This window comes from Dermacentor silvarum, chromosome 4 (assembly GCF_013339745.2).
Source record: "Dermacentor silvarum isolate Dsil-2018 chromosome 4, BIME_Dsil_1.4, whole genome shotgun sequence".
Lineage (NCBI taxonomy): Eukaryota > Metazoa > Arthropoda > Arachnida > Ixodida > Ixodidae > Dermacentor > Dermacentor silvarum.
The window spans coordinates 1,019,434-1,041,019 of record NC_051157.2 but is presented as its reverse complement, the minus strand read 5'-3'; the positions used below and the strand labels follow the sequence as shown (position 1 = coordinate 1,041,019).

The 21,586-nt window shown below is 47.5% G+C and overlaps 1 protein-coding gene across 2 annotated transcripts in view; it reads right to left on the bottom strand.

Moving 5' to 3' along the window:
- LOC119449332 (palmitoyltransferase ZDHHC17) overlaps positions 1-21,586 on the bottom strand; it is a 280,445-nt gene that overhangs the window by 254,322 nt on the left and 4,537 nt on the right. For both annotated transcript variants that reach the window (XM_049666736.1, XM_037712500.2), the window contains exon 3: positions 13,048-13,251. In XM_049666736.1, the coding sequence (XP_049522693.1) occupies positions 13,048-13,251 (204 nt within the window). The remainder of the gene's footprint in view (positions 1-13,047; positions 13,252-21,586) is intronic.

The window sequence follows — 21,586 nt, the reverse complement described above, 5'->3', positions numbered from 1 at the left end:
ACAAAACCGTTATCTCCAGAATCCAGCAGTACAGCTACAATGCAAGCTACAATGCTACAATGCAATGATTATTTTACATCCGTTTTTACTAAAGGTAATGGTCATATACCTCATGTAGCCAACACACCCGCTAGACCCCCTATGCAGACATTGAAATCAATGAACAAGGTGTTCTAAATCTCTTGCTGAATATCGATATTAAGAAGAGCCCTGGTCCTGACGGCATTCCAAACGAGTTTTTGCGTAGATATGCAGAATGGAACTCTAAATACCTAACTAAAACTTTTCAGTCCTCTGTTGATGGTGGTTGCTTCCCGGTAGCATGGAAATGCGCAAAAATCATACCTATACACAAAGGTGGCAGTACTGCGGAAGTGGCAAATTATAGACCAATTTCAATTACAAGCGCGTGTTCTAAGCTCCTCGAGCCCATCATTTATAAACAACTAGTTTCTTACTTAGACAAGTACAACTTATTTTTTCCTGGACAGCATTGTTTCCGAAAAAAGCTTTCAACAACCACCCAACTCATTGAAATTGTACATGACCTCTCTGAAACCCTAAACTCCCGTGGTCAAACAGACATAATCTTCCTCGACTTTTCGAAAGCATTTGACAAAGTATCCCATCCAAAGTTAATCACAAAAATTAATTCCGTATTTCAAAACCCCGCCATCACTCAGTGGTTTTCATCTTACCTTTCTTCTAGAGAACAATGCGTTGAATTCGCGGGGTGCACATCGCGCCCTTCCCGTGTTGTGTCAGGTGTTCCCCAGGGAAGTGTGTTAGGTCCTGTCTTATTTCTGATCTTTATAAATGACTTGCCTAATAATATTAGTGTCCCTGTCAGACTTTTTGCTGATGATTGTGTGATGTATAATAAAATTTGAAACAGTAATGATCAGGCCAATTTACAATCTAGTCTGCAAAAAATTAAGAAATGGTGTGATGACTGGCAGATGGAACTGAACGCAGCTAAATCTGTTGTTATGTCCATAACGAGAAAGAAAGAAATTTTGCATTTCCATTACAACATAAGCAGTATAACCATTAGCAGAGTCGATAAACATAAGTATCTAGGAATAACGTTCACTTCTGACCTCAGATGGAATCAACACATTGATGCTGTATGTAGTAAGGCTAGCAAAGCGCTTTGGAGGCTAAGGCGGAATATAAGTGCGTCGACACCTGAGGTAAAAATCTTAGCCTATAAATCCTTAATACGTCCTATCATGGAGTATGCTAAAACTGTATGGATCCCTACACTAAATCCAACCAACAAAAACTTGATAAAATCCAGAGGTTAGCATCAAGGTTCATATTTAACAAGTATCGCTACTGCCAATCCCCCACTGAACTTTGTAAGCTTGCCGACTTACCTCCGCTAGATTTGCGTACCAGGTATGAGCGACTGAAACATATTTACCTTATCATAAATGGTCACTTACTTGTCGACAAACACAAGTACTTCAAAATCTCGACAAATGAAACATCCAGACATCGTCATAGCCAGTACATCATACCCCCTCAAGCCAGAAATTACTGTTTTAAGTACAGCTTTATCCCGAGAGGTATTGCAGAATGGAATGCGCTCCCCAACTCTGTCATGTCAGCCTCATGCGTTGAAGCATTTTTACAATGTCTACACGATATTCTTTTTGCCGCTAACTAATATGTAGTATATCATAACTTTGTCAAAGGTGTATCTGTTCATATTCTTCTTTCGTATTTTTGGGGGGAATTTGCACAGTGCATAGAATTTAAACTGATTCACATCCCTGTTGACACGTGTGCAGTTCTTCATTTACTTGCTTTTTTGTTGTCATACTGTATTATTGCATGTGTTCGTATCTTCCACTCCTGTAATGGCCCTTCATGGGCTGACAGTATTATTAAATAAAAATAAATAAAATAACTTATTTGGCCGCACATCGGTTAATTCGGACTACTTTCGGAGCTCGAGGAGCGCCGCAAATGTGCGACGCAAAAGAGCAAGAACGGCACTAGCGTCCAACCGAAACGAAGCGGCGGAGTCCGCATCGCCACAGCCATAAGTTGAAAACGTACGTGAATGACAGCAATGCCGGAACGCTTCCGAGCCTATTTGTGTCTTTAAAACCTGTATTCTTACGTTTACCGCTGCGCATAACACCGCGTTGGCCGCGGGTTTTCGTACCTACGTAGTCGTCATCCACGATCGCGTCGATAGCGGCCGCGGTTTTCGCAACGGCGGTTGCGGCGAGCAGTAGTTTCGTTTTAGGGGCGAAGCTCCTTAGGGTGTGGGTCGTTCCCTCCTCTGTAGTAGTAGTAGTAGTATGTAGCCACCTGTAGTTTTATGAAGTGTTCACTAGATGGCGTTCCGGTTCCACTTCCACTTCCGGTTCCACTTACGGTTCCGGTTCCACTTTGCGCGCATTCGGTGCGAATGCGGGCAAAACGCCGACTGCGTCGACAACAGTTCTGCGCATTGCTGGTGCTGCTGCATGTCCAAGTTTATACAGCTGATAAAACTACCTTGAGTCAACCCCATGGCTGCTTCGCATACTACTCAGTGTTCCCCTACGGGAAGATGGTGTAATTTTCTCTCTCGTTCCCGACGCGCGCTCTCTTTATCTCTCGTCCGTAGCTGTGGTTTACCCGAATGATCCCCCGGTGCTTCGCCCACTCATCATCATTCACTTCGTGGATATGCTGTGATTTTTTTACACGGTACGCGTGTCGGCCGCGTGCCTAAAACACTGTGTAGTCGCCATCGATGATAGCATAGATAGCGACCGTGGTTTCGACCGCCAGTTGCAGCGAATGGTAGTTAATTCGTCCAGACTTGGTGCGTGTGTCGGGCGCATGCCTTCAGCACCGCAAAGTCGCTATTCATAATCGCATCGATAGCGGTCACGGTTTTTTTCGCAGCGGTTGCGGCAAACTGTTGTTTCGTTTTGACTCGGTGTAAAGCTGTCGAACTTATAGAGCACCGGCTACATCGTAAATATGTTTTCGCCAGCTCACTGGCGAAAATGTAATAGCGATGTGTGCGAGATAGTACAAAGTATGTCTACATGCTTGGTCTACATGTTTGCATACGTGCAGGGCTTGAAAATCGTTGTTTTGCTTATAGTGCGGTACCGCTTATAGTGCAGATATTCGCGACTCCGGCGACTTATGTTATAGGCGGTCTACACTGTATAAGGCTCTTATATAGGTTCATGAGGCATTACCTATCCCTACCCCACATTGTGCAACAAAATTTTAAGAATGTTCATTGTTTTTAAGCATCTGTTTTTAAGATACTTTATGTGTGGGATGAATGTAAGCTTTGTGTCTAGTATTATGCCTAAATATTTGTATTCGGTACTTACAGGTATTCGCTGTCTATACAGTTCTACGTCAGGATCAGCGTTCAATCCTCTGTTTCGTGTAAGCAGAACACAAGCGTTTTTATTCGGGTTGAGTTTAAAGCCATCTTCATCAGCCCATTTTGAGACTTTGTTGACACCGAGCTGAACCTGTCGCTCACAGAGTGCCAGGCTGCACGACCTAAATCTTATCTGTACGTCATCTACGTATACCGAATAAAACGTACTGCGTGGAATGGATGAATGCAAAGAATTCATCTTTACAACGAAAAGCGTAGAACTAAGTACTCCACCCCGCGGAACCCTGGTTTCCTGGATAAAAGGTCTGGAGAGAGCATTGCCAATTTTAACTCGAAAAGTACGGTTAGACAGGTAGCTTTCCATAACACCAAGCGTGCTTCCCGGAATACCCATCTCAGACATATCCCGCAATATTCCAAAGCGCCACGTTGTGTCATAGGCCTTTTCCATGTCGAGGAAAACGGACAAAAGCATTTCCAATATTTGCCTCAATACGTACTAGAGGGTCGGTTGTTGATCGGTCTTCTCTAAAGCCACACTGATATGAATCGAGCAATTTGTTTGATTCGAGGAAATGTAGGAGATGGCAGTTAATCATTTTTTCGAATAGCTTACACAGGCAACTTGCGAGTGCTATTGGGTGATAGCTTGTCACTAAAGAAGGGTCCTTCCCCTGCTTCAGAACCGGAACAATTGCTTCTTTCCATGTAGACGGAAGGTACCCAGCAGCCCATATTTTATTAAAAAGCGTGAGTAGAGTCATTTGGGTGTCTGTGTGGAGGTATTTGACCATATCATACATTAGTTTGCCTGGACCCGGAGCAGGGCTCTGACATTTCTTTAAGGAGGCTCTTAACTCGGTAATGGTAAAAGGGCAATTGTAAGGTTCAATTCATCTGCACTTACGATCTAATGACATGCATTCTATTTGTTCTTTGTGTTTAAGGAATGACCGTGTATAATTCACTGAGCTAGAGACGTACTCGAAGTGCTCCCCGAAAGCGTTAGCCTGGTCTTCCAAGCTATTTCCATCGTCATTTACCAGAGGCAAAGAGTGGGTTGATTGCCCCTTTTAGCTTTCTGAGCCCATTCCACACTTTTGTTTACTGTGTATAGGACCGAGACAAACTTCTCCTAGCTGGCCCTCTTTGCTTGTCGACGCTACCTTCACCCCCCCTGTGATTTAATCTGTATAAATTCGATGAGGTTTTCCGCAGTAGGACATTCCCGTAGTTTGCCCCAGGCTTTATTTTGTCTCCTCCGTGCCTGTCCGCAATCGTCATTCCACCAGTGGACCCATCTTTCGGATGAAGTCCCATTTGTCTGATTAATGAACTTCTCAGCTGTGTCAATGATAAAAGCGGTAAAATATGATACGGCATGATCTAGACTAAAATTACTTATAAAATCTTGTGATAGGTAGGTGGATTCCTTGAAACATTTCCAATGAGCTGAGGCTAGTTTCCAGCGAGAGACATGTGAAGGGAAGTCACGTTGGGTTACTAAGTTTAGTGTTAGGTCACTTCCAAATGGATTTCTGATGACATGCCATTCTAAACCAGAGAAAAGGGAGGCAGAGCCAATCGATAGGTCTATTGATGAATATGAATTGATGGAGATTGTAGTATGTTGGTTCCTTCTAATTGAAAAGGCACGCACCAGAGTTCACAAGGAAGTTTTCTATGAGTCGACTTCGCGCGTCGCATCGCGAGTCTCCCAACATCGTGTTTAAGCGTTAAAATCTCCCACTGAGCATGTGAGGCTCGGGAAGCTGATCAATGAAGTTATGAAAGTGTGTTTTTTTGAGATGACGGTTTGGGGGTATATAAATGGAACATACAGTGACCAATTTATTAAAAAGGATAGCCCGAACTGACACTGCCTCAAGGGGCGTATGAAGGGCGACATGTTGACAAGCTACAGACTTGTCGGCAACTATTGCTACACTGCCGGAGGCGTTAGCCTTGTTACAGTCTTTTCGGAATGGTGTAATTATGAAGAAAGTTCGTGTCTGTAGGTTTCAGATGTGTCTCCTGAACACACAGCAACTTTGGATTATGTTTGTGCAGGAGTTCTCTAATATCGTCGAGGTTGTGAATAAGTCCTAACATTCCATTTTAGTATATGTGTCTCCATAATGAAGAAAGTTTGTGCTGTGTGTTCAGGAGATGAAGACTAGCTTACGGTGCCCTTTCCAGGCGCAGTGACGCGAGGTTTGTCTTTTTTGGAGCAGTTGAGAGATTTCTGCCGCTCCTTAGGCGCTGACTGCGCCGCCTGATTGAATGTTGTGTCCATCGCCTCTTGTGGGGCGCTGGACACGCGTACTTGTGAGCGGTGTGTTCATTTTGTGAGCTTCGCCTCGAGAGACGAGACCCTGGAGCCCACCAACCCGGAGGTCGATGGGCCCGCTTTCACGGACGGCGCAGCAGCGCTGGCTGCTGTCGCCAAGGGTGGCATCACCGCAGCCACACTCTTTGTGGATTGGGTCGATGACGGAGTTTGCCACGGCGTTGCCTCCTTACGCGCCACACCAGCATACCCTGAGGTATGAAGAAAAGAAACATGCTTTTGTGCTTCTTGGAAAGATATGTTTGCTTTTACTTTTAGTGTTTTTTTAACCTATTACTGAAACTAGACAATAAGAAAAGCCCAGGACCAGACAAAATTCCAAATGCTTTTCTTAAAAGGTATGCTGAGCCAGTATCTCACTATTTAACCCTAATCTGTGAGAAGTCTTTATCCACAGGCACTCTACCAAATGACTGGAAGACCGCTAAAATTATCCCTGTACACAAGTCGGGAAATAAAAATGAGCCCTCTAACTTTCGACTAATCTCTCTCACAAGCACCGTGTGTAAATTACTTGAGCACATCATCCTTAAACACATAAACGCTTACCTCGATCAAAATCGCATTTTAACTCCGGTTCAGCATGGTTTCCGTCAGGGTTCATCCACAGTCACTCAACTAGTCGAATTAATACATGATTGTCTCCAGAGGCATAGACAACCAAAACCAAACAGACCTTATCTTCCTCGATTTTTCAAAAGCATTCGATCGCGTTTCACATCAGAAACTAATGTTAAAATTTGAGCACACTTTCGGAAAGGGTCCCATTAGCGATTGGATAAAGGACTACTTAACTAACCGGACACAATTTGTACAGTTTAACCATACAAATTCTAAACTAACTCAGATTACCTCTGGTGTGCCCCAAGGCACCGTACTAGCACCTGCACTATTTCTAGTTTATATTAACGACTTCCCCTCTAACATTCACGTTAACATGAGACTCTTTGCTGATGACTGTATACCGTATAAAGAAATTACTTCACCAGATGACCACGTAATCCTAAACAATGCTCTAAAATCAGTCTATGCGTGGTGTACAAAGTGGCAAATGACACTTAATGCTAAAAAATCAGTTCTTTTGCGAATAACAAGAAAACACCATGTACAGGAGTTCCCCTACACCATAAACGATGCCCCCATAACAGTAGTCACAGAGCACAAGTATCTCGGTGTAACACTAACGTCTGACCTTAGATGGATCTCCCACATTATTCATATTACTTCAACGTCCCTAAGCCGACTTTTCTTTCTTAAGCGGCGTCTACGTCAAGCCCCACGAGAAACTAATTACCAGCTTATCAGGTCAACCATAGAATACGCTATCTTAGCTTGGTTTCCGTTGACTAACAAATTAATTATTATGCTAGAGGGAGTACAAAGAAAAGCAATTAGATTCATCTTCAATAAATATCGACTTACAGATTCTCCAAGTGCTCTGCTAAAAACTGCCGGAATACTCACAATCCAAAACCGAGCGACACTCGCTCGATTGAAGTTACTGCACCAGATAATTCATAACAAGTTAAATGTTAACAGCTCCAAGTACGTTACCATCGCAAACACTAGAATAACACGACTTAAGCATTCGTACACCCTACAGGAATACGCTTGGCTTGGCTTTCTCAGGCGCAACTTGCAAAACTCAACTGCAGACGTGCGTAAGTTAGCATACCTGACGTTTGTACGCCCGCAATTAGAATTTGCATCTGCTATATGGTCACCATACCAAGAGTATTTAATAACCATGGTTGAACGCATACAGAACAGGGCTGCCCGATATATCACTCGGAATTTTAATCGGACCTCCAGTATAACGCATATTAAGCTCGATATTTCTTTACAGCCCCTCGACATCCGCCGCAAGATCGCTTTGCTCTGTCTACTTCACAAATATGTTCATTCCGATAAGCCATGCATATTACCCCTCGAAACCCCCGCCCGTACGTCCTTAAGATTACATAATCATCTTAGCTCCAAGCGCATTTTTGGTAAAACTGCTGCTTTCAATTTATCTGCTGTACCTCGTGCCATATCTCACTGGAATGGTCTTCCCGATGAAATCGTCTCGATAACCGATCGTAAAATATTCCGTGAACACCTGTGCGCGCTTTTTGCTTAATCTCCTATTTGCTGTTATGCTTGGGCATTCGGTGCTTTGTTTTGTTTTTTTAGTTCAGCCACTGTACAGTTGTAGATTTATTTTTGAGTTTTTTCCATTGTACTCAACAGTTCATTGTTACATTGCCCCCCTTACTCAATGCCCGACAGGGCCTGTAAGGTGTTTTCTAAATAAATAAATAAATAAATAAATATCGTTTTAAATACTTTTTTCCGCGAGCCATAAGGCAGTGGAATGGTTTACCTTCCAATATCAGCAATAGCTTGTCAATTACACATTTTTTGTCACTTCTTGAAAATTACTTACTAGATTCTCAGTTATGAAATTAACTGTTGCGCACCTTCTTCACTGTTGTTACTAGTGAATTGCTGACCTTTTTTGCAACGCCTTTGTAAAATGCTGCTGGACTGTATAGATATACATATTACCCCTCTTTATACTTCTCAATTTGATGTTGCTACTTACTATGTAATACTGAGATTCTGTGTTTGTATTTTGTATTTTTCTACATTACTACTATGACTTCATTATGTTTATTGTTTGACCTTGTACCCTACCTGCAATAATCCCTTATGGGATTGGCAGTATTTTCTAAATAAATAAATAAATCTAAATAAATAGTGTGATGATGTCGTTTTGTTTTTTCCATGTAGGGCAGGATCGAGAATATGCTGCATGGTCACCATCGCAATTCGGACAGTGCAGGGTGCCAGTAAAAATGTCAGATGTGTTTTCGTGATCAGCACATTTTGCACATGTCAGTCGGCCTCGGCAGCTTTACGAGCCATGGCCAAATCTTTGGCATTTGAAACATCTGCGCGGGTTTGGAATATACGGTCTTACTCAGATTTTCGTGTATCCTGTTTCAAGAGTATCGGGGAGAGTACTGGAGCCAAGTATTAGGATTAGATGCTTCGTGAGAATTTCAATGTTGTCTCGTTTAATCTTTATTCGCTGTACTTGTGTCACGTTTTGTTCTTTCCAGCCCTCGAGGAGCTCTTGTTCAGTCAAGTTCAGGAGGTCTCTGTCAGAAACTACTCCTTTGCATGTGTTCATCGTTCGGTGCGAAGTCACCGCGATTTGTACATCACCGTGTTACGAGACTGGAGAGTTTTCCGTGCTGGTGCTGGTTGCGAACCTCAAGGAGGAGGTCGCCGCTGGCCATTTTCGTTACCTTGTAGCCGGGACCTAGTGCATCAGTTATACATTTGGCAACAGTGAAGGTAGAAATCATTCTGGTGGTCTTTTCAGGGCTTTCACTATGAATCATGTGAAATCGTGGGAAGGTGTCTTTGCATTGGCCAAAAAAGTTCAGCGTTTCTTCGATGCGCCCTCTTTTGCTAAGAGGGCGATCAGGCAGACGAGGGAAGGGCGATAAATCCATACATAATTACTTAATTTCGATGGCTGTGCCAGCCACCCACCACCGAGCCCAACAAGGGGACACTACGAGACCCGAAGGAGACGCCGACGCCAGCTGTACATAGTCACTATAAACTAATATAAAATACCCAAGGTTGGATAAGTACACCAGGTTAACCCTTGTTGCACAGAAATTTGATAGTAAAAAAAAGACATGAAAGAATAAACAGCGAGAGAAAAAGAAGAAAAAATTGAAGTGGAGGACAGGAAAAGGCTACTGCCAATTTCCTCCAGGTGGGTCAGTCTGGAGGAGCCATCTATGTGAAGCAGAGGCAAAAGAGGTGTGTTGCCTCTGCCGGGGGGCCTTAAAGGTCCGAACACCCGGCATGGGCTCAACCCCCAGAATCCCCCTTTCCCCAGAAACGGCTCAGCCCATGGCTACACGCCGGAGGGTCCGACCCTCGTGCGCTCGGGTACTGTCACAACACACCAAACGCCTGCTTACGCAGACAGCCCTGCGGGGCAACTTTAGTTTGATCTGCCTATTTTATTAATGCAACAAAGTTCGCATTTAACGGGCCACGCTACAACAGACTATTGGCTACAGCGGACGAAATTAGCAAAACTTTTTTCAGTCGGCCATATAAAACATACTTTTGCCGTGTCGACACGGGCTGACAAAAGACTTCTGAGGGTGAGACAACGATCATGGTTCAATCTCGCGTGCACGAGGAAGGAAGGTGGGGCCAAAACGCGCTGTCTTTCGTGTGCGAGGCGAAAACACAGCGTGCGGCGAACTCTTCCCTTTGCAGATCGCTTTCAAGACAGGGACAGGCGATGATCGTATCGCCGAAGTGGATCGTCGCAGAATACGTTCCGCTTCGGTCCACCGAAACCCTTCCGCGTTGCTTTGCTGGCGAAAATCCTCTCCTTCTGTTTGTGCCAGTCCCACACGCAAGTTTCGGATTCTCCCAACGCCCGTGCAGCGGCCCGATTTCCGTCCTCTCCGCACATATGATCATTTTCCTTGTAAATGCGGCATCATGAAGAACTCGGCACTTCATGCTGATAGAGCAGACGCAGAAAACGGGAAGACAGACAGTAGACTAATAACTAAGCACGTGTAGTGCAGCACATGGAGCAAGCTACAGCAGCTAGGCTAGAGTGTAGCTAGGCTCGAAGCGCGTGCAAGGCGGCCATTTTGAAATGCCGACGGCTAGATGGTAACGAGATTTAGGGTCGTACTCGATTCTAACGCACAAGCAATTTTTGGACCTGTTTTATCGGAAAAAAAGATTCGAGTAAATACGATATCTTGAAAGCAATCTGCGATGTGGACAAAGTGCGCCTAGTGCCAGTAGCTTCGTATGCGCAGTGCTTTCAACATTAGCGCGGAAGCGAGAGACAGCACGAAGGTCAATTCACTCACTGCTTGCTGCCGTGCGCCCTCACTCCAGCGTGTTCACAGCAACTTTCCGCAGTCATCGAGCGAGATGCGTTAATGTTTACCTATGCACGCGTGACACCGTACTTGTTAATTTAGTAAGTGAATGTTTACAACTTTATAAGGCCGATTAAACTACTATCCTTACTTCGTACAATTAAACCTGGATATAACGAAATTGACAAATTCCCGGAAAACTTCGTTATAAAGAGGATTTCGTTATATGCAGATTCGGCTCGAAAATTCGAAAAATAAACGTTTACCGTATTTACTCGATTCTAACGCGCCCTCAATTGTAACGCGCACCCGTTTTCCGTTTTCGTCGAAGCACTCATCCTCGGAATGTCACACCAGGTACCGGATGCGTGGACGCGTGTCGTTTCGCACAAGCGCGAGGCATCGGAAACGAAGAGCGAGCGTCACGATGGCGTCGTAGCGTCGTATCGTGCTACAGTAGAACCTCGCTGTTACGTTCCCGAGGGCTGCGTTTTCCCGGCTGTAAGTCGTTTTCGACCGGTCCCGGCACAGCTCCCTTAGAACTCAATGGATTGGTAACCCCGCTGTTGCGTCGCAACTGCGTGACCGTTCCCTGCATCATACGTTGCGAACTGCCACCCCGCGCCGGCCCGAGCGGCCATTTTGACTTTTCATGTCGCTTGGCTTGGTAGCTTGACGATGGCATTGGCCGCCCAAAGTGCCGGGAGCGACAACTATGACGTATTTTCGGTTTCCGCCAGCAAAAGTATGGCCCTTGAGATCCGTATTTGCTATCTAAAGATGGTGTCCATGACATGTTGTGGCCCTAAAATTGGTTTTGGCTCATAGATATTCCGTATATAAGGGTACGGCCACGCTAGCGGCAAAAAATGCGCGGTCATGCAGCGAGCGGCAAGTTGCCGCGCGTCAGCGGTCAGCACCTTGCCGCGAGGCCACCGTGGCACGCGCGTCTCTCCGCGCGGCAGCGCGATAAGGTCTCCCGCGCTCTCCGAACGGGCGAGCAACACCGCAAGCGCTCGTTGCTTCATGCGAGAGACGACCCGGCGCGGACCGGCGCGGACCGGCGGCGTTCCGGTTGTGATGGCTCCGTGACGTCACCCTCGTCGCTCTTGATTGGTTCTTCATCTCGCGGCATTTGCCGCAGAACCATTTCGCGCGGCACGCTGCAAGACGCCCGATTCCTGCCGCTTTTGCTGCGTGTTTTTGCCGCTAGCGTGGCCGTACCCTAAAGTCCAAGGGCGATAACGCAGTCGCCGCGCGCCGTATGCTGTATGTGCGAGTGAAAACGTGCGAGGGGAGCCGACAAACGCGTCTAAATCTCGCGCGCGCAAGAAAAGCAGGGAGGAAGCGCGCCTTCTTCCGTTGCGCTCGAAGCACCGGCGAGGGAGCAAGGGGGGAGGGATAGCGGGGCGGCGCGCGGTCGCGCAGGCCGTATCTTGAAAGCGATCTGCGTTGCGGCAGAGTCTAGCAGTGTAGGTGCGTCGGCGGCTCGTAACTTTCTGCGTGCTGTGTGTTCTCGGCGCTCAGTTTGCGTTGAAGCGATAGACAGCACGAAGGTCACTTCGCTCGCTTCTCCAGCGGCGCTTCCACACGCCGCCAGCGTTTGACAGCGCGTGTCCGCGCTCATCGAGTCTGATGTGCCACAGTGTGTACCAGCGCGTCGGCAACATCAGCTGAAAAAGGAGAGAGTGCCGGCTTGGCGGGCTAGGCCAGCTGCAGCAAGCGGCAGGATCAGATTTGAATGAAGGGAGGGGGATAGGTCACGCCCGCGGCGGCAAGATCGCCGGGTCGAGGGATGCAGGGCCGCCTCGCGCACGCACGCACGTACACGTGCGCTCGCTTCGCATTTCATCGCGGCGGAGAAGGTGCTTCCTGTTGCTGCTCGCGCAAAAATGACAAAATTTTGGGCGAAATCTAGGTGGTCGGAGGGGAAAATTCGTTATATCGAAGGAGTCTCCCGCTGCCACTTCGTTACGTAGAGGTCTCAAATACATGTGCTTCTATGGAGTAACGGCGGGGAATCGAAAAACTTCGTTATATCCAGGAATTCCTTATATGGAGGTTCGTTATAAGCAGGTTTAGCTGTATAACTGTATACTAATCTGCTATCACAATCGCTGCTTCGCCTTTTTCGGGCGAGACTGCGAGTTTTTACTTTGAACGTTGGTCACTCACTCTTTGCAATAACGTTGTTAGACACTGCGATAAGTTTCGAAAGCGAGGCGTTTCAGATATTACGCACTTCGGATAAAATGGACATTTTTTGTCGTATTATCAGGGTCCGTTGTAATGAGAGGTGACTGTATTGCCCGCCTTTGGATGCATGCACTGCAAAACAATGCATAAATTACACTACAAGGTTTTATGCTGCACACAATAACGAAGTAAGATGAACGTACCTAGTGGCCCAATGCAACGGCGTGGAGCGCAGTTCTCCACCTATGGCATCTACCACAGCTCCCTTTGAAATGTAGAAGATGACAATCTCACGGCGGTTGTTGATGGCTGCCCAGTGCAGCAATGTTACATCCTCTGCATCAGGCTGGTTCACGTTGTAGCCTTCTACCTCAATCAGGTAACGGCACCTCTCAAAGATTCCATATCTGCCACAAAGCAAAAAACTACAGATCACCTTTGGGACAAAAAACATTTCAAAAACAACAAATGAGATGAATTTCACTCTCTTTCATTGTAATCAACTCACACGCTGCCTAACCTCTCTTGAAACACATTATTATCTTCCCAAGTCTGCTGCTGCGAAGGTTTGTACTCTGCAGCTAAAATGAAAGGCTGCTCATTCAAGACTTGGCAATACAGATACCAAAAATATGTGCAACATTGGTAATGTATGTCTATCATACATTCCCTTAGGCACTTTGATCGTGGGCGCAAGTGATAGTTATCCTGCAAATTGCAAATTGCTCAAAGTTCTTTTTCTCTAAGCTTGCTCTGAGCACCTGCCTTTTGATGAGCACGTTCGCACTTCATTAACAATCATTTACCTATAGAGGCAGTGCACAAACAGCAGCCAACTTACAACAGCAGAACTGACACATCGTTTTCAGACAACTATACCAGCTAATATGCTGCTGCTTCAGGAACTTGCTCACAGCAAGTACCCCCCTCTGGTGTCCTTAATTATCAAACAACAGAAAGTTCAGAGACTAACGAGCAAACTTTTTTTTTTGCGGACAAAATTTTTCTTTTTTTTTAACTTTACCAAGTGTTATACCTTGCTACCGGGCCGGTACGGCGTTCGGCCAGACGGCCAGGAGATAAGAACGTTCACACAAGAACGGGAACACTACATGCATTTATTCAGTGACAGCCCCTTTTAAAGACGCTATCCCGCAGCTAAGGCATGTGTGATGACGTCAGTCTGACGTCACGGCGAACGCGGTTTTCTGTCCTCAATAACACTTTCACTTTGCCGCACTCTTCCCTCCTTAAGGTGAGTACCGCTGTACGGGTTTCCTTATACAGGTCATCGATGAAGCACAGCTGGTTCAGCGTCTTCTGGTTGCGTCGGCACACCAGCTGGTTGATCTTTCGAAGGTTGTACCAGCACGGGACTGTGTCGAGGACGGACTTGATCTATGTGACACTGAAGCTCACCTTCTGCCGTTTCAACGGTGATTATTCAGGATCCGAATGATCACCGTTTATTTCATTTGTTTTTTTCACTGTGGCTGGCAGCCACCTTTCTCTCTCTCCAAAGTTGCGAGCCCAAACAGGAGTGCCCGGGATCAGCTTGTTTTCTTGATCTGCCTGTGAACAGATGGGAAAGATTACGGGCAGTGGAAGACATGTGTCTAACCGAGAACGGATCTGATATCTCAAATGGCGTTGAGACGGTGATCGTCCATCATCCAGGGGTTTTCTACGGTAGCTAAAGAGCAATTTAGCCAATCGCTCAGACAAGTCGCCCTGACCAAACTTTCTTGAGGCCATCTTTCAGCGTCCGCACGGCGCGTTCAGCAAGCTCCTTCGATTGGGGGTGATATGGTGCCGTACGAAAATGCCTGATGTTATTTTCTGTCAGAAACATTGTGAAAGTCTCTGACGTAAACTGAGTTCCGTTGTCCGTCACAATGGTTCTTGGTATGCCCAGCCTGCAGATTTCATGCAAGGATGTAACTGTCGATTGCGCTGTGGCATGACGCACTGGAATTGCTTCGATCCATTTCGAATGTGAATTTATGGCCACTAGGATCATGGTGTTATTCAATGGACCGGTATAATCCAAATGTACACGTGACCAATTCTCGTGCGTTAGTGGCCAGCTTACTGGTATTTTCGCCGGTGGCATTGCACTGGCTTGTATGCATGTAGTACAATTCCTACTGATTTGTTTGATAGCTCCGTTGATGCCGGGCCACCATACGACCGTATGGGCCAATACCTTTATTGCAGACATTCCCTGGTGCGTCTCGTGCAGGAGTTTCAGCATGTCACCACGAGCAGCCTCGGGAATCACGACTCTGTGATTCCTTCGTAAACGGTTAGCTCAGTCTTTCGTGCAAAGTATGGTTCCAACTGCGGATCGGGTGCTTTGCGCTTCTTTGGCCAACCATGAAGCACGTACATGACTTGACATTTCCAAGCCCTTGATCTTTCTCGGTCAACTGTCTCATTGCATGCGAAGAAAGGGGCGTGTCATTCAGCTGCTGCAGCGAGTGCACGTACTCGTGTAGCTCCTCTGATGTGTCCTCGGTGGTTTCTAGAGGAAGCCGACTGAGTGCATCTGCATTCGGGTTGTCAGAGCCAGATTTGTACTTTATCTTGTACTGGTATGCTCCTAGCAGCAAGGACAAACGCTGAATTCTTGCGGCAGCCATGATGAGCGTGGGACGATCTTCACGAAATAGATCCACCAGCGGCTTGTGATCTGTAATCAAGGTGAAGGTTCTTCCCAGTAGGCAGTCCCGAAACTTTTATACCCCGAACACTAGGGCCAACGCTTCACATTCAAGTTGTGAATAATTCCTTTCCGCTTTGGCAAGTCTTCGAGAACGAAAACCTATAGGCTTGTCAACATTGCCAATGCGATGAGACAGTACCGCTCCGATTCCGTTCGGCGACGCATCGCACTCCAAGTGCCATGGAAGTGAGGGATCGAAGTGAGTAAGCATTTTGGCATTGCATAAAGCGCTTTTTGACTTTTGAAATGCTTCCTGTTGTTGAGAGCCCTAATTCCAGCGGCGTTCTTTCGTTAGCAAATCGTAGAGCGGGGATAGCAGACTGGCCATATTGGGAAGGAACTGGCTGTAATACATGAGAAGACCCAAGTACGAACGCAGTTCACTCACGCTCTTGGGCGCCTTCATGATAGCGTCAATGTTCTTCTCCAGCGGGTGCAGCCCTCTCGTACTGATCTTGTGGCCAAAGTAAGAAACCTCAGGCATCCTGAAGGTGCACTTGTCCTTCCTTAGCTTGACGCCGTACTCTCGGAAACGCTGGAGAACTGCCCTGAGGTTCTTTCGGCTGTCACTTCCCTTCTCGGCAACCAGAACGTCGTCCAAGTACGCCTGGACTCCCGGCAACCCGTTCAGCACACTGTCCATTGTTCGCTGAAAGATAGCTGGGGCAGAAGACACACCAAATGGCAGGCGATTAAAGCAGAATAATCCCCGATGTGTGTTAATGACAGTCAGCTTCTTTGACTGCTCATCCAGGGGAACCTGGTCTCAAAGGTACAATGTGCTATAAACGTCACCCTCGTGCAGGGCAGCTAAAAGGTCATTGATTACCGGGAGTGGGTACTGCTCTGTCACACAAATGGGATTTACCGTTAGCTTGTAATCGCCACACAAGCGGACTGTTCCGTCTATCTTCATTACAGGAACCATCGGCATTGCCCACTCCGAGTGAGCCACCGGGGACAGTACTCCGGATTTAACAAGCCTGTCCAGCTCGTTAGAAACCTTTTTTCGCATTGTATATGGAAGTGGCCTGGCTTTGAAAAACTTTGGAACCGCATTCTCCTTCATGTATAGATGAGCGGGCGGAACCTTTAACAGACCCAGTTCAGGTCCAAACACGTCCTCGTACTCACACAGGATCGCTTGCAAGTTTTGTCCTTGCTCCTTAATGCTGGACACGCTCAAAACCGCAGCCCCTTCGCTGTTCAGTGCCTGGATGAGATAACGGACGCACAGGAAACGCGAACAACGATCAGAGACGCCGTAACAGTCGTGCCACAGTATGAAACTAGGAGCATTCGCTTCCCAGCTTAGGCAACGGACACAAGTAGCATGACCACTTCAAGCTGGATTTTTCAAGGCAGGGCCAGCTTGTGCGATGTTGGCAGTAGACGTCCCAGGACACCATGCACACAGGTGATCCGGTGTCAATTTCCATTACGATGTCGGCTCCGCCCCAGCAAAAATTGCATCGTAGCGGGCTGACGAGTGCGTTGTCTGCGGTTGGTTCCGGCTTTACTGTATACAACTCTGTGGAGAGCTCGACATCGGCATTTTCCACTGAGTCGCTACCACGGAGAAAGAATACAGGAGGCGCAACTCGGCTCCTTCCCGCGTCGTCATAATGTCACACAGGAGCACAGGACGTACCACGGCGGCGGACTAAAGCCTATATAGGGGCTTTACGGCGGACGTCGTGACAGCGCCCCCTACAGAACGCCGGACGCATAACGTATGGTCACATGATGGTTTGTCGAAGCGATGCAGCGGATCCGTGGCGCGGCGAGCGCGCTCTTGCAACACCTCCGTTGGCTCTTGTCGTCTGCTCGCACGCGACAGCTTGATGCCAGTGCGCCGCCTTGGCTACTATCGCAGATCGTCTGCTCTTTCAAGTTTCTTGGTCTTATTGCCACATAAATAGCCTGTGATCCTAAATAATAATCTATAAAAAATATCCTACTAACACGGTCTACAGGTCTTCTATCCCCGGATTGCAAACCGCGCTGGAGCAAAACGTTTTGGGCGGTATCCGACAGTAGCAGACGACGCCGGGCGCCGTCGGAGACCACGGCTACCGCGGCCACGCGCGCGCCGCTGCGACCGCGAGGGAAGTAGTTCCTTCCGTCGCCGCAAGGGGCGCTGCGCCGACGTTCACCACCAGCGCGTCTCCTCCTCTCCCAGCGTGACATTATCACGACCAGTGCTCGCGCTGGCGCCGGCCCCGAGTTTCGCCTCCTGTTATTCTTTCTCCGTGGTCGCTACTCAGCACCAAGCTCTGCTGCGGTCGCTTTCCTTTAGATCGACACACGGTAGCTAGGTGCCCATTTTTCCTACAGTTGAGGCATTTGGCGTGTTTAAAGGCACCAGTCGCCTCACCCTGCTAGCGGCTTCCACACCGGTGACAGCCTTTAGACGATCCACTCGCCTGACTGCAGGTTTTTCCTGTCTGTCGCTGCCGTCTATCACCCGATAGTCTGTGAAGCTCGGGCTCTTCCTTCGGTTCCGTCTGCTTCACAAGCTGAACGCCCTGTCCTGCAGCCTCTGCTGCAAGCACAATATTTTCTGCCTCCTGCAAGGTCAGTTTCGGGTGAGAAAGCAGTGCCTTCTGCACGTCACTGCTGTGAATTCCGCACACTATCCTGTCTCGCAGCAGGCGATTCAACATGGTCCCGAAGTTGCATTTATCAGCCAGGCGTCGGCATAGGTCGGCGCACTCACTCATGAGTGCACTCACTCACACTCACTCGCACTCATTTCAAAGGCGCGAGTGCGAATGAGTGCTACTGAGTGTGAGTGCAGGTGAGTGCGAGTGCGAGTGAGTGCCAGTGAGTGTGAGTGCAGGTGAGTGCGAGTGAGTGACAGTGAGTGTGAGTGCAGGTGAGTGCGAGTGTGAGTGAGTGCCTGTGAGTGTGAGTGCAGGTGAGTGCGAGTGAGTGCCAGTGAGTGTGAGTGCAGGTGAGTGCGAGTGCGAGTGAGTGCCTGTGAGTGTGAGTGGAGGTGAGTGCGGGTGAGTGCCAGTGAGCGTGAGCGCAGGTGAGTGCGAGTGAGTGCCAGTGAGTGTGAATGCAGGTGAGTGCGAGTGCGAGTGAGTGCCAGAGAGTTCGAGTGCAAGTGAGTGCGAGTGAGTGCCAGCGACTGTGAGTGGAAGTGAGTGCGAGTGCGCGTGAGTGCCAGTGAATGTGAGTGGGAGTGCGAGTGAGAGTGAGTGCCAGTGAGTGTGAGTGGAAGTGAGTGCGAGTGAGAGTGAGTGAGAGTGAGTGCCAGTGAGTGTGAGTGCGACTGAGTGCCGGTGAGTGTGAAAGTAAATGTGAACGTGGTGAGTGCCTGTGAGTGTGAGTGGAGATGAGTGTGAACGTGACTGAGTGCTGTGTGAGTGGAGCTGAGTGTGAACGTGACTGAGTGTTGTGAGTGTGAACGGGGTGAGTGCTTCTGGGTGTATAGAGGTGAGTGTGAACGTGAGTGTGAGTGCAGGTGAGTGTGAACATGAGTGAGTGGTTGTGAGTGGAAGTGAGTGTGAACGTGGTGAGTGCTTGAACGATAAGCAGAGGCGATATCGGTTCACCTTTCTTGCGAAAAAATGGAGGCACGTTGTGTGCACAAGCTCACTCGCGGTGATGACTTATCGCACTAGCAGATCGTGCACGCCAAGATAGAAATGACTCACTAAGGTCGTAATAATCCAAGGATCAGGCATGAGTGAGACAATGTATAATGAGATGAGCGGATATATTATATTGCGATAGCAATTATACGGACACTCCAAGCGAACTTCTGCCGTGGTTGTGAACGTCATTGTGAGGTTCCGTATAAAGTCCAAACACGGTAAAATCGTCGCAGCGTGCCGGCGGTTCGCTGCGTGTGCGAGTGCAAGCTTGCTGCTCAATCTCGCGCGCGCGAGGGAAAAGGCGGGGCGGAAGCGCGCGGCTTCTGTCGCGCGTCAGGCATTTGGGAGGGGGGGGGGGGGGGCGGCGTCGTCTTGCTCCGGCGGCGGCCGCGTGGGTGTCGTATCTCGAAAGCGATCTGCAACGTGGAAAAAGGGCGCGCGCGTGCGCCTCCTCTTCAAAGCGATTTGCGACGTGAACTATGTTCAAATAGAGCCGGTAAATTGGTATGCGCTGTGTTTTCAACGTTTAGGTCGCTTTGAAGCGAGAGGCAGTACGAAGGTCAATTCGCTCGCGGCTATAGCTGCGCCTCCTTACTCCAGCGTTCTGACAGCGAGTTTCCGCGGTCATCGAGCGAGATGCGTTCATGTTTACCTGTTCGTGCATGACACCGTGCTTGTCTGTTTAGTTAGTAGGCGAATGTTTACAAGTTTATACGGCCTATTAAACTACTATCCTTGCTTCGTATAGCTCTCTACTAATTTGCTATCGCAATCGAAGCTTCGCCTTTCGGGCGAAACTGCGACATTTTCTTTAATACACCAGGGAATTTGTATGGGCTAGAGTGCTGATGGCAGACATATCCAAATCATGACCGGCAAATTTTGCGATGACTTCCACTGAGTGAAGACGTTTAATACCGTGTCATTTGCTGCAGCTTCGCTGGTCATGCGCCTTCAGAGGGTGGAATGGCTCCTCATTTTCTTCCTGCTTCCCTCTTAAACGTATACGTACAGGCTCCTTATATAAACAGGCGGAGCAGAAGAGGGACTAGCCAAGTTAGCACAGAGTAACAGACACGCACGCTCGCATACATGGAGAAAAAGCGAAGATGCAATGATAGATACAGCTTTGTTCTCCCTTTTGTGTTTGTTTCGGCGTTAAGTGGTTCACTAAGCATACGGACAGTCAATCTCTCCCTCTATTTCCCGCTCTCTTGGCTCAATCCGACCGAAGGGGAGCTTAGCGAGCATGGGCGGCAAGCATGCACACGTCTAATGTCAATGACAGAGATGGACAGAGACAGTTTGGGGCTGACGTCAATGTTTATGTCACCATGAATAAATTGAAACGAAAACTTTAGTCGTGCTAGTTTTGCTCTACTTTGCAGTGTTAATAAACCAGCTCTCTTTAATAATGTAGTCAATGAATCCGATAAGTTGTATTTATTAAAACATAACCTTATTGTCTTCCTCTGCACCCCTTCCATTCTTGCAATGAGTTATTTTGTGTACGGAAACCAAACAATATTGGCGTGCTCCAGCACTGTTCGAACAAGCATTTTGTAGGCCATCAAATTTTATCTGGGGGCGCAAGACGAAGGTGTCTTCTCAGAAAGAAGAGTCGGTTTAGTGCTCAGCATGTACATTGATTTCCACTTGAGGTTATTTTGTTAACATGGCTTTCCCATCGGAGAGCGTATGTTAGAGTGACACCTAAATATTTAAGCTGAAATGCACAAGTGAGAGGTGTGTCATTAATAATGTAAGTAAACTCAGATATCTGTTTCTTTCTTACTGTTAGCGTTACAGATTTTTCAGCATTTAGGCCCGGATTCAGAAATGCTCCTAACCTTAGACTGTTTCCCTACCTTACGCAAGGAGTCCTTCATGCTACCTAAAGGTTAGGCGCCCTCAGAAGGCCATCGCGAATTCTAAAAGCTTCCTTTTACCTTCCCTGCGGAAGGAGCGCCTCACTAAAGTCCCTAGATATTTTTTTTTGCTTAAAATCTAGGGACTTTACGCCTCACCAAAGGAAATGGAACGTTACAGGCTTCTGGTTTTGAGATTACTTACGAAAATATGCAAAATATTTCTAATGAATTGCCGAAGTAAACTTCTGGCGCTGTTAGAATTGCATTTCTACTTCTATATAAGGGCATAAATACCATTTCTTACGTCAATGACGTAAAAATAGATCAAAAATGATGCACATGGCAGGAAAGCAAGCTCAGCCTAGCAACTTTGGCAGCATCTGACAGTTCGGTTGGTCAGGCGTCGCTTTCTTTTTCTTTTAGGCCTGCGTTTTGTTTAGCGCGCGCGCGCGTGCGTGTGTGTGTGTGTTTGCCATGCCGGGCAAAACTTATTTCACGAAGGAAGAAAAATTGGCTGTGGCTTAACTCAGTTATGCCTGGG